Source organism: Somniosus microcephalus, chromosome 3 (genome assembly GCF_052327205.1).
Source record: "Somniosus microcephalus isolate GS21.2 chromosome 3, FLI_Smic_1.0, whole genome shotgun sequence".
In the NCBI taxonomy this organism is placed as follows: domain Eukaryota; kingdom Metazoa; phylum Chordata; class Chondrichthyes; order Squaliformes; family Somniosidae; genus Somniosus; species Somniosus microcephalus.
The window spans coordinates 15,083,371-15,096,888 of record NC_140989.1 but is presented as its reverse complement, the minus strand read 5'-3'; the positions used below and the strand labels follow the sequence as shown (position 1 = coordinate 15,096,888).

The window sequence follows — 13,518 nt, the reverse complement described above, 5'->3', positions numbered from 1 at the left end:
AGCGCCCTAGCATTCGCATAATTGCTCGTTCAGGGCTGGATAAGAATACAGAAAGGATCCTGGGCTTTGACAGTGAATCAGATATCAAAAGGGAATTGGATGTATACTCAAAGAGGAAAGATTTGCAGGCTCATGGGGAAAGAGCAGGGGCGTGGGACTACTTGGATCGCTCTTTCAAAGAGCCGGCAGAAGCATGATGGGCCAAATGGCCGCCTCCTGTGCAGCATGATCCTATGATTCAATTTTTAATAGTGAATTACATTTTAACAAGATCAGCCATTCATCCCTTTGACTAATTCAATTTAAAGTTACGATTGCAAATATCACTGTCAATTGCTAGGACATGGAGCCTTCTCTAAAGTATAAATGTACATTGGTTGCTTTACCCCAAACTAATCCTCTGAAATTGTCTGTGTGTGTAACAATAGAATAATAGAGAAGATGTCTCCACTTGTCGGGGGGGGGGGGGGAAGTCCAAAACAAGGGCTCATAAATATCAGACAGTCACTAATAAATCCAATAGGGAATTCAGGAGAAACTTCTTTACTCAGAGAGTGGTGAGAATGTGGAACTCGCTACCACAGGGAGTGGTTAGAGCGAATAGCATGGATCCTGGCCAATATTCATCCCTCAATCAACATCACTAAAAACAGATTATCTGGTCATTATCACATTGCTGTTTGTGGGAGCTTGCTGTGCGCAAATTGGCTGCCGTGTTTCCTACATGAGGGAGAAAGGAATAGAAGGATATGTTGATAGGGTGAGATGAAGAGGGGTGGGAGGAGGCTCGTGTGGAGCATAAACACCGGCACGGACCAGTTGGGCCGAATGGCCTGTTTCTGTGCCGTACATTCGATGCAATTATTATGTAATATATACCCGATCACAAATGCTGATGCCCCTTTTAGTCTAACCCATGTTTTGTTTTCTTTGGACTTAAGCACGTTTCCTTTCTATGTCTTCCCACAGAGTTCGGGTCACCGGGTAACTTGCAGGTATTTGACGAAACCTTGGACAGTTTCAAGGTCAGCTGGTCAGCTGCTCCGGGGAACGTGCTTCGATATAGACTGGTGTACATCCCCGTGCTCGGAGGGGAGAGTAAAGAAACGTCTGTTGGAGGGCTGGAGACGTGGACAACCCTTGAGAACCTGCTCCCAGACACCAAGTATATCGTGAAGGTTGTAGCCGAGTACCGAACTCTTGTTGGTCAACCGCTGATTGGAGAAGGCACTACTAAAGAAGGTACAGCTTGCACCACAATATTGAAGTAGTAATTCATTGGGAAAAGTTTAGTAATTTTGTTAGAATCAAAACGTGCAATACAGTAGAATAGTACCACAGCCTTTCAGTCTGTCACACTTCAGATGTCACACTTCAGATGTCACTTTGCTGCAGATACAAAACAATCTGAAAAAGAAAGTAAGAAAGCCAGTCGTTTACTGCTGGTTATAATACTCTGGTCCTGAGGGTAAAGTCTCGGCAGATGCCTGGTAATTAGAACATAACACAAGAACATAAGAAATAGGAGCAGGAGTCGGCCATATGGCCCCTCGAGCCTGCTCCGCCATTCAATAAGATCATGGCTGATCTTCGACCTCAACTCCACTTTCTCGCCCGATCTCCATATCCCTTGATTCCCCTAGAGTCCAAAAATCTATCCATCTCCGCTTTGAATATACTCAATGACTCAACATCCACAGCCCTTTGGGGTAGAGAATTCCAAAGATTCACCACCCTCTGAGTGAAGAAATTCCTCCTCATCTCAGTCTTAAATGGCCGACCCCTTATCCTGAGACTATGACCCCTAGTTCTAGACTCTCCAGCCAGGAGGAACAACCTCTCTGCATCTAACCTGTCAATCCCCCTCAGAATCTTGTAGGTTTCAATGAGATCACCTCATTCTTCTAAACTCCAGAGAGTAGAGGTTCAATCTACTCAATTTGCAGATAACACTCATAGCTTATTTCCTAGTAATTAATTATTGGTTATCACTCAATTGACCTGCAGTTATTGCACCCTGTTTATCGATCCTTCACTCGAACAACATGAACAAAGCACGGTAAACCAACTCATCAAGCCCACATACAGTCTATTCTATCGTGGTCTGCACCCAACTCAGTTAGTCCTTTGAGGAAAGATTCTGAACAGTCTTGCTCTACACTCAACTCCTCCAAGAGTAACTTAAGCAGCCGTGCAGAACGTCTAACATGACGTCGTACATTAGACCACTTTGACAGGTTGCCTTCCTTGCCATGAAATTCCCATGGTCTCGGTTAGTAGGGATGACAAGGAGTTTTGAGCAGCCAGGAGCACACTGGCTGTCGAAGACTACTAGGAAACCTGCTGTCATCGCAAGAAAAGAATCCAGAGCTGAATTAAACTGTCCTTTATAAACTTCACAGCAATATACGAGAAAAAGTAAAGAGCCACTGGAATCATTTCAAGACTGTAACCTCATCCCTGGATGTTGCAAACCAGTCAAATTTCATTCTTATTGTTTGTGACATCAACTGAAATTCTGTATTAAGATTACTGCCCGATAATCATCCCCAGGTACCTGCTATTATCTACCAATGCTTAACATATGTGCAGGCAAGCAATGTGTTTGACAATAGAGGGGGATGAGTGGAAAATTATATCGTGTTATTATTACTGATGTCCAGTAATTGACATCCCTTGAAACTTTTAACAATTTTATCTGCCAAAAATTGCAATTTACTACCGAGGAGTGGGTCATAAAACATAAGAACGTAATAGGAGCAGGAGGAGGCCATTTGGCCCCTTGAACCTGCTCCGCCATTCAATAAGATCATGGCTGATCTTCTACCTCACCTCCACTTTCCTGCACTATCCCCATAGCCCTCGATTCCCTTAATATCCAAAAATCTATCGATCTCTGTCTTGAATATACTCAACGACTGAACCTCCACAGCCCTCTGGGGTCGAGAATTCCAAAGATTCACAACCCTCTGAGTGAAGCAATTTCTCCTCATCTCGGTCTTAAATGGCCGACCCCTTATCCTGAGACTGTGACCCCTGGTTCTAGACTTTCCAACCTGGGAAACATCTTCCCAGTATCTACCCTGTCAAGCCCCTTAAGAATGTTATACGTTTCATTGAGATCACCTCTCATTCTTCTAAACTCTAGAGAATATAGGCCTAGTCTACTCAATCTGTCCTCATAGGACAATCCCCCCATCCCAGGAATCAGTCTGGTGAACCTTCGTTGCACTCCCTCTATGGCCAGTATATCCTTCCTTAGGTAAGGAAACCAAAACTGTACACAGTACTCCAGGTGTGGTCTCACCAGGGCCCTATATAATTGCAGTACGACATCTTTACTCTTATACTCAAATCCTCTTGTAATAAAGGCCAACATACCATTTGCTTTCCTAATTGCTTGCTGTACCTGCATGTTAACTTTCAGTGATTCATGTACAAGGACACCCAGGTCCCTCTGAACGCCAACATTTCCCAATCTCTCACCATTTAAAGAATACTCTGCTTTTCTATTTTTCCTACCAAAGTGGATAACTTCACATTTCTCCACATTATATTCCATTTGCCATGTTCTTACCCACTCATTTAGCCTGACTATATCCCCTTGAAGCCTCTTTGCATCCTCCTCACAACTTACATTCCCACCCAGCTTTGTATCGTCAGCAAACTTGGATACATTACACTCGGTCCCTTCATCTAAGTCTTTGATGTAGATTGTGAATAGCTGAGGCCCAAGCACTGATCCTTGCAGTGCCCCACTAGTTACAGCCTGCCAACCCGAAAATGACTCGTTTATTGCTGCTCTCAGTTTTTCGTCCGTTAACCAATCCTCAATCTATGCTAATATTATTACCCTCAATCCCATGAGCCCTAATTTTGTGTAATAACCTCTTGTGTGGCACCTTATCGAATGCTTTTTGAAAATCTAAATACACCACATCCACTGGTTCCCCTTCATCTATTCTGCTAGTTACAACTTCAAAAAGCTGTAACAAATTTGTCAAACATGAGTTCCCTTTCGTGAATCCGTATTGACTCTGCCCAATTATATTATGGTTTTCTAAGTGCCCTGTTACCATGGCCATAATAATAGAATCTAGCATTTTCTCTACAACTGATGTCAAGCTAACTGGCCTGTAGTTCCCTGTTTTCGCTCTCCTTTCTTGAATAGCAGGGTTACATTTGCTACCTTCCAATCTGCGGGAACCGTTCTAGAATCTAGGGAATTCTGAAAGATCAAAACCAATGCCTCCACTATCTATAGCCACCTCTTTTACAACCCAAGAATGTAGGCCATCAGGTCCAGGGGATTTGTCGGCTTTCAGTCCCATTACTTCATTGGCTGTAAAGCGCTTTGGGACATCTGGTGGTCCTGAAAGGCGTGATAGAAATGCAAGTCTTTCGTTCTTTTATTAATTTCTCCAGTACAATTTCTTTACTAACAGTTTGAAGATGTGGAATTGGCAGGAGATCTCAAATATTCAGGGAGAGGGAGCGGGTATGTCGGACGTAGTGAGAGGCTGAAAATGGAGCTCTGAGACACAGATTAGGAGGGCAGGGGATTGCCGAGACTCCTCGAGCGTGGGGAAGGAGGTAAATCCTGGAGACATGCAGAAAGCATGAGAGGGCAATCTCGGGGCCTCGGGACACCGGAATACACAGGGTTCTGTCCGTGAGGTAAAGCTGGCTGGAACAGACAGAGGAAGGAGGAAGGGAGCAGCGCGTCCTGCCAAACCAATCTCATTTTCTAAATTGTGTGAAGCCCCCAACTGCTCGTGAGCTCATTCTTAATCCTACTCCAGAACTTGAGCACACAAGCCAGAGGCTGACACTTCAGTGTGGCACTGAGGGAGTTCTGTACTGTCTATTGGATGAGACGTTAAACCGAGACCCCGTTTTCCCCTCTCGGATCCCATGGCACTATTCAAAGAATAGCATGTGGACGCCCCCCGGTACCTGACCAATATTTATCGCTCAATCAACATCACGATAGCTTTGCTGTTTCTGGGAGCTTGCTGTGCACAAATTGGCTGTCGCGTTTTTCTACATTGCAACAGTGACTACATTCCAAAAAGACTTCCTTGGCTGTGAAGCACTTTGGCAGGGTCTGAGGTTGTGAAAGGTGCTATAGAAATGCCAGTATTTTCCGGTTCACTATTATTTTAACACTGCCGGTAACCCAGCTAAAATAACACCGACTGCAAAACCCAAGCTTCGATCTCGAACTGCACAGTTAAAACAGGTGAAAGGTCAAGTTTAGGACAGCTGTTGAGAAGAAGATCTTTGTGCAAAAAGTGTGATCAATACTCAGTCTCTGGATAGCGAAGTGGTGAAAATGGATTTCTTGTTAAAAAGACAGAATGATGTACATTTTAGAAATATCGGGAAAAAAAGAAAGACTTGCATTTCTATAGCGCCTTTCACGACCACTGGACGTCCCAAAGCGCTTCACAGTCAATGAAGTACTTTTTGAAGTGTAGTCTCTGTTGTAATGTAGGAAACGTGGCAGCCAATTTGCGCACAGCAAGCTCCCACAAACAGCAATGTGATAATGACCAGATAATCTGTTTTAGTGATATTGATTAAGGGATAAATATTAGCCAGGACACCGGGGAGAACACCCCTGCTCTTCCTAGAAATAGTGCCATGGCATCTTTTACGTCCACCAGAGAGAGCAGATGGGGTCTTGGTTTAATGTCTTATCCGAAAGACAGCACCACCGACAGTGCAGCACTCCCTCAGTACTGCACTAGAGTATCTGGGGAAAAGTATTGATTATCCAGCCCAAAACCAGGCAGGTGACACCCTTAACCTGTTTAGTCGCAGATTAACACACTCCTATACAATATGAAAGCAATTGTGAGCAAATTTCTTCTCCTAAGTTTTGACAAATGTCAAGGAGAAGAGGGAGTGGTGAGATACTAAAGAACACAGGAGTAAGACTTGCATTTAAGTAGTTTCTTTCAAATCCTTAGGACATCCCAAAGCACTTCACAGCCAATGAAGTACTTTAGAAGTGGAGTCACTGTTGTAATGTAGGTAACGTGGCAGCCAGTTTGCGCACAGCAAGTTCCCACAAACAGCAATGACATAAATGACCAGATAATCTGTTTTTGGTGATGTTGGTTGAGGGATGAGTTTCGGGCAGGACACCGGGGGTAACACCCCTGCTCCTCTTCAAAAAGGTGCCGTGGGATCCTTGATCTCCCTAATTAGTCAGACGGAGCCTCGGTTTAACGTCTCATCTGACAGACGCATCTGTGAAACACATCAGTCCCTCAGTAACACGTAGATTATACACTGAAGCCCTAGAGTGGAGCTTGACTCCACAACCCCCTAAGTCAGAGAATGCAAATACTGAGCCAGGCTGGCACTAAGGAACAGGCAAAATAAAGTTATATTCTTCAAGTAAAACTCAGCTGAGTACTTTTCTAAATTACGACGCACTAAAGGTGAGATTCAACAGGATACTTTACAAAACACTAGCACTTGCACTTTTCCTTTGAAGGGTAAGCTTGCATTACAGCTACTTGCCAAAACTTTCAGAAAGATCTGCCTGCAATTTCTGTCGAGAGTCCTCGGGCGATCCCCATTATAATGTGAAATGTGTGTATGCGTGTGTATTTGTGGATGTTTGTGCATGCATGCATGTGTGTGGGTTTGAATATGTGTGAATGTGTGAGTGTGCGTGAATGTGAGTGTCTTTGTGTGAGTGTCTTTGTGTGAGTGTCTTTGTGTGAGTGCGTGTGTATGTGTGCATGTGTGTGAGAGTGTGTGGGTTTGAGTATATGTGAATGTGTGTGAGTATGTGTGAGTGTGTAAGTGTGATTGTGTGTCATTGTGCGTGTGTGTGTGTGAGTGCGTGTGTGTATGAGTGTGTATGTGTGCACGTGCATGTGTGAGAGAGTGGGTTTGAGTGTGTGTGCATGCGTGTGTGCATGAATGTGTGAGGTGTGCGTGTGTGAGGTGTGAGTGTTTGTGAGTGTGTGAGGTGAGTGTGAGTGTGTGTGTTTGTGTGTGGAGGTGTGTGAGTCTGTGTGTGTGTGTGTGTGAGCTGTGTGTGAGGTGTAAGTGCGTGGGTGAGGTGTGAGTGAGTGTGTGTGTGAAGTGTGTGTGTGTGTGAAGTGTGAGTATGAGGTGTGTATGTGAGTGAGGTGTGTGACTGTGTGTGAGGTGAGTATGCGTATGTGAGTGTGTGTGTGTGAGGTGTGTGAGTGTGTGTGTGAGGTGTGTGTGAGGTGTGAGTGTGAGGTGTAAGTGCGTGTGTGTGAGGTGTGAGGTGTGTGTGAAGTGTGTGAGTGTGTGTGTGAAGTGTAAGTATGAGGTGTGTGTGAGTGAGGTGTGTGACTGTGTGTGTGTGTGGTGTGAGTGAGTACGGGTGTGTGTGTGAGGTGTGTGTGTGAGGTATGTGTGTGAGTGCGTGTGTGTGAGTGTGTGTGAGTGTGTGTGTGAAGTGTGTGAGGTGTGTGTGTGTGAGGTGTGTGAGCTGTGAGTGCGTGTGTGCGTGAATGTGTGTGTGAAGTGTGTGTGTGAGGTGTGTGAGTGAGGTGTGTGTGTGAGGTGTGTGAGTGAGGTGTGTGTGAGTGCGTGTGTGTGTGAGGTGTGTGAATGTGTGTGTGTGCGAGGTGTGTGCGAGGTGTGTGAGTGCGCGTGTGAGTGCGCGTGTGAGTGCGAGTGTGAGGTGTGTGTGTGTGTGAATGTGTGCGTGAGTGCATGAGTGAGGTGTGTGTGAGATGTGTGTATGTGAGGTGTGTGTGAGGTGTGTGTGTGTGTGTGTAAGGTGTGAGGTATGAGTGTGTGTGAGGTATGAGTGTATGAGGTGTGTGAGGTATGAATTTGTGAGGTGTGTGAGTAAGTGTGAGGTGTGAGGTATGAGTGTGTGAGGTGTGTGAGGTATGAGTGTGTGAGGTGTGAGGTATGTGTGTGTGAGGTATGAGTGTGTGAGGTATGAGTGTGTGAGGTATGAGTGTATGAGGTGTGTGAGGTATGAATTTGTGAGGTGTGTGAGTAAGTGTGAGGTGTGAAGTATGAGTGTGTGAGGTGTGTGTGAGGTATGAGTGTGTGAGGTGTGAGGTATGTGTGTGTGTGAGGTATGAGTGTGTGAGGTATGTGTGTGTGTGAGGTATGATTGTGTGAGGTGTGAGGTATGAGGGTGTGGGTGTGTGTGAGGTGTGTGTGTGTGAGGTGTGTGTGTGTGAGGTGTGTGTGAGGTGTGTGTGTGAGGTGTGAGTGTGTGTGTGTGTGAGGTGTGGTATGAGTGTGTGTGTGTGAGGTAGAGGTGTGAGTGTGTGTGTGAGGTATGTGAGGTGTGAGTGTGTGTGAGGTGTGTGTGTGAGGTGTGAGTGTGTGTGTGAGGTATGTGAGGTGTGAGTGTGTGTGAGGTGTGTGTGTGTGTGAGGTGTGTGTGTGTGTGTGAGGTATGAGTGTGAGGTGTGTGTGAGATGTGAGGTGTGAGTGGGTGTGTGTGTGAGGTGTGTGTGTGTGTGTGAATGTTTGTGTGTGTGTGAGGTGTGAGTGTGAATGTGTGTGTGTGAGGTGTGTGTGTGTGAGGTGTGTGTGTGTGAGGTGTGTGTGTGTGTGAGATGTGAGGTCTGTGTGTATGTGAGGTCTGTGGTGTGTGTGTGTATGTGAGGTGTGTGTGTGTATGTGAGGTATGTGAGGTGTGTGTGTATGTGAGGTGTGTGAGGTGTGTATGTGAGGTGTGTGTGTGTGTATGTGAGGTGTGTGTGTGTGAGGTGTGTATGTGAGGTCTGTGTGTGTATGTGAGGTGTGTGTGTGTGAGGTGTGAGGTCTGTGTGTATGTGAGGTCTGTGAGGTGTGTGTGTGTATGTGAGGTGTGTGTGTGTATGTGAGGTGTGTGTGTGAGGTGTGTATGTGAGGTCTGTGTGTGTATGTGAGGTGTGTGTGTGTGTGAGGTGTGTGTGTGTGTGAGGTGTGTGTGTGAGGTATGAGTGTGTTGAGTGTCTGGGACCGGAACCAGGAAAGTTGTAGAATCGAGGCCAGGCATCTGTGGATCAGGCCGTGTGGCTTTGCTGCACTAAAATGAGGCCGGAGGTAAAATTAGAACAAAAGAGAATTAAAAAAACACAAGCTCCATGCTGACCGCCATCACTCAAATGCTAGTTTTTATGGGGCCTTTCGAGAATGAAATACGTGCTCTGCTGAGAATGCGCTCCCAGGGAGCTGTTAAATGCAGCAAAGTATAAACTGCTGGCCGAGAGTTTTGACGATGCTTTAGCAGTTGGAAATGGAGCCAACAGCGGCGGGCGTTATATCACAGGTCGTGTAACCGCACCTGCCACGTATTGCAGTGAATTACACAGGACAGATCCATGCCTCCTCCCACCCCTCTTCATCGAACCCTCTCCCTCATTTGCTTATCTAGCTTCCCCTAGGGTTAGTGCTGTGTTCCGAAAGCCTGCGGCACTATTTGGACTAGCTCCTGCCCATTGTGCCAAGACACTACGAAGCCAGTGAAACAAAACTTGTGGCGCACGGTTACAATTGAATGATTCGCCTCTGGTCTTGTTCTTAACCATCTAGATGCCACTGTGGCTCGCTGGGTAGCAGTCTTGTCTTTATAGTCGGAAGGTCATTGGTTCAAGTCCCAATCCACAGGCACATTATCCAGGCTGACGCTCCAGCACAGTGCTGAGGGAGTGCTGCACTGTCGGAGCTGCCGTCTTTCAGATGAGACGTTAAACCGAGGCCCCGTCTGCCCTCAAGTAGACGTAAAAGATCCCATGGCACTACTTGGAAGAAGAGTAGGAGAGTTATCCCCAGTGTCTTGGCCTGGTCAATTGTTTATGCTCCACACGAACCTCTTTCTACTTCATCTCACCCTATCAGCATTTCCTTCTATTCCTTTCTCCCTCATGTGTTTATCGAGCCGCCCCTTAAATGCATCTCTGCTATTCACCTCAACCACTCCCTGTGGTAGCGAGTTCCACAGTCTCACCACTCTCTGGGTAAAAAAGTTTCTCCTGAATTCCCTATAGATAAATTAATAAATATAAAAGCAGCTATTGATAGCAGTGGACAAGTAATTTGAAAATAGTTATTAATAAAAAAATGAATGTAGAATATTGTAACATCATTGAAGACATTTAGTTGTGGTTTACACAGAGGGATGTGAAGCCGAGGATTGCACTACCAGAGTTAGTAACTGAAGCAGAGACCATGTCAATACAACATTTAAGAATAGGTTAGTTAGATGGTTTAAATAAAGGGGGATAAAGGGATGTGGGAATGGAGCAGGTACACGGGATTAGGACTGCTGCTCAGGTGGAGGATAAACAACAACACTGGTTCTGTGTTGTAATTTCTCTGTATTTCTTAGGGCCCAGGCAGCGGAAGGCACAGCCGCTAAAGGTGGAGCGATTAAAATCGGGGATGGGCAAGAGGCCAGATTTGTTGGAGCGCAGAGATCTCGAGGGTTGTGGGGCGGGAGGAGGTTACAGGGATAGGGAGGGGCGAGGCCATGGAGGGATTTGAAAACAAGGATGGGAATTTTAAAATCGAGGCGTTGCCGGACCAGGAGACAATGTAGGTCAGCGAGCAGAGGGTTCCAATTTTCGGCAGAGGGAGGAAGCTTTCATCCCAACGGCCTTGGTTGGATGGCAAACCAGCTCATAGAGGTCAAAGGGCAGGATGCTAACACATTGCATCACGTAGTGATAGGAACAGGAGGAGACCATTCAGCCCCTCGAGCCTGGCTGATCTGTACATCAACTCCATTTATCCACTTTTTATCCATATCCCTTGATACCCTTATGCAACGAAAAACTATTGATCTCAGTCTTCAACATTTTAATAGACCCCAGCATTCATAGCCTTTCGGGGGAGAGAGAGATCCAGATTTCCACCATTTCACTCCTGAATAACCTAGCTCTAATTTTAAGGTTATGCACCCTTATCTATATATATAAAGCGGCTCTTCTGTCTGTCTGTCTGTCTGTCTGTCCGCCTGGTCTCGATGCGTTTGGAAGTTACAGAGCGTACCGACGCGCGCGTCGCCTCAAAAGAAAGCTTGCGATTCCGGACCGGTCATCAGCCTATTTACGTTTCGGCCGGACAAAAATCCCGCCTGCGGTATCCCAAAAACGTTCAGCGTTCCGCTCATTAGCATCTCATTAGCGACCGTGTGACGTCGAGGTCTTCCTACAGTTGAGTGTCGAGTGACTCGACGATTGACCAATCCTACGCTTGGGTGACCTGACCGGTCGACCAATCGGTGCGTGTGTGGGCGGGCCTTATCCTTCTGAACCGAGGTGAGTGGCTGCCATCTTGATTTTCCACAATTTTTTCCCCCACACTTTCTGTGTGTTAGGGAACTAAGGTAAATATTTGAATTATGTGTTAGGGAATTAATTAACAATTTATTTCAGTTTTATATTGTGTTTAGCAACCCCCCCTCCCTCCTCCTCACCCTCGCGCAGGGGGGACTCGGTGCTGGTCTCCAGGCCCGCTGCAGGCAGGCCTGAAGCTCCAAAAATTTCTCTATCTCTCTCTCTTCCCTCTCTCTCTCTCTCCTTCTCCTCTTCCCTCGCTCTCCTTCTCCTCTTCTCTCTCTCTCCTCCTCTTCCCTCTCTACTTCCCCCTCTCAGGTTTGACGGTGTCGGGGCCCGAAGTGAGCCGCTCTAACGGCCGCCAGCCCGCGGGGTTTCCCTGCCTACTCCCCGCTCTAACGGCCGCCAGCCCGCGGGGTTTCCCTGCCTACTCCCCGCGGGCCGCCTCGCGCCGCTGGCACTGACCGCGCATGCGCCGCCCGCCTGCGAGAGCCCGCTCTGGCTTTTTTTTAAACGGCAACCACGCATGCGCACGGCCGTTGCGCAGCCGCCTTGACGCCGGCACGCATGCGCACGGCCCCCGTGACGCCAGCACACAGCCTCGTGAGATCCGGGGTGGGGGGGGAGAGCCTCGTGAGATCCAGGGGGGGGGGGGGGGAGCCTCGTGAGATCCGGGGGGGGGGGGGGAGAGCCTCGTGAGATCGGGGGGGGGGGGAGGAGAGCCTCGTGAGATCCGGGGGGGGGGGGGAGAGCCTCGTGAGTTCCGGGGGGGGGGGGGGGAGCCTCGTGAGATCCGGGGGGGGGGGGGGGAGAGCCTCGTGAGATCGGGGGGGGGGGGGGAGAGCCTCGTGAGATCGGGGGCGGGGGGGCGAGGAGAGCCTCGTGAGATCCGGGGGGGTGGGGGGGAGGAGAGCCTCGTGAGATCCGGGGGGGGGGGGGGGGAGAGCCTCGTGAGATCGGGGGGGGGGGGAGAGCCTCGTGAGATCGGGGGGGGGGGGGGAGAGCCTCGGGAAATCGCGGGGGGGAGAGCCTCGGGAAATCGCGGGGGGGGGGGGAGGGCCTCGGGAAATCGCGGGGGGGTGGGGAGGGCCTCGGGAAATCGCGGGGGGGGGGGGGAGAGCCTCGGGAAATCGCGGGGGGGGGGGGAGAGCCTCGGGAAATCGCGGGGGGGAGAGCCTCGGGAAATCGCGGGGGGGGAGAGAGCCTCGGGAAATCGCGGGGGGGGGGAGAGCCTCGGGAAATCGCGGGGGGAGAGCCTGGGGAAATCGCGGGGGAGAGAGCCTCGGGAAATCGCGGGGGGGGGAGAGCCTCGGGAAATCGCGGGGGGGGGGAGAGCCTCGGGAAATCGCGGGGGGGAGAGCCTCGGGAAATCGCGGGGGGGGGAGAGCCTCGGGAAATCGCGGGGGGGGGAGAGCCTCGGGAAATCGCGGGGGGGAGAGCCTCGGGAAATCGTGGGGGAGGGGGAGCGAGAGAGAGGGTGGGGGGAGGGGAGAGGAGGTGGGGGAGCGAGGGAGGGTGGGGGGAGGGGAGAGAGGGTGGGGGGGAGCGAGGAGGGTAGGGGGAGGGGAGAGAGGGTGGGGGAGCGAGGGAGGGTGGGGGGAGGGGAGAGAGGGGTGGGGGAGCGAGGGAGGGTGGGGGGGGGGAGGGGGGGGAGGCGAGAGGGGGGAGGGCAGGGAGAGGGGGGTAGGGAGGGTGAGAGTAAAGCAGGGAGAGATCGGGGAGGGAGAGAGAGGGTGAGGGAGGGAGAGTAAAGCAGGGAGAGACAGGGGAGGGAGAGAGAGGGTGAGGGAGGGAAAGAGTGAAGGGGCGGGACAGGGAGGGAAAGAGTGAAGGGGTGCGGAGAGCTTACCTTCTTCCTTCCTTCGCAGGGGTCCATCGGGCCACCTTCCCCCCCCCCCCACCCCCCGTCGCGCTCTCTCTCTTCCCCCCCCGTCGTGCTCTCTCTCTTCCCCCCCCGTCGCGCGCGCTCTCTCTTTCCCCCCGTCGCGCTCTCTCTCTTTCCCCCCGTCGCTCTCTCTCTCTTCCCCCCGTCGCACTCTCTCTTTCCCCCCGTCGCGCTCTCTCTCTTTCCCCCCGTCGCTCTCTCTCTCTTCCCCCCCGTCGCACTCTCTCTCTTCCCACCGTCGCGCTCTCTCTCTTCCCACCGTCGCGCTCTCTCTCTTCCCCCCCGTCGCGCTCCTCTTCCCCCCCCGTCGCGCTCTCTCTCTTCCCCCCCCGTCGCGCTCTCTCT

General features: G+C 49.9%; 1 protein-coding gene across 4 annotated transcripts in view; it reads left to right on the top strand.

The window, feature by feature from the left end:
- The window catches only part of LOC147120871 (collagen alpha-1(XII) chain-like), a 377,794-nt gene that overhangs the window by 72,836 nt on the left and 291,440 nt on the right, over window positions 1-13,518 (top strand). For all 4 annotated transcript variants that reach the window (XM_085979224.1, XM_085979223.1, XM_085979225.1 and 1 more), the window contains exon 12: window positions 970-1,242. In XM_085979224.1, coding sequence (XP_085835350.1) covers window positions 970-1,242 — 273 coding nt within the window. The remainder of the gene's footprint in view (window positions 1-969; window positions 1,243-13,518) is intronic.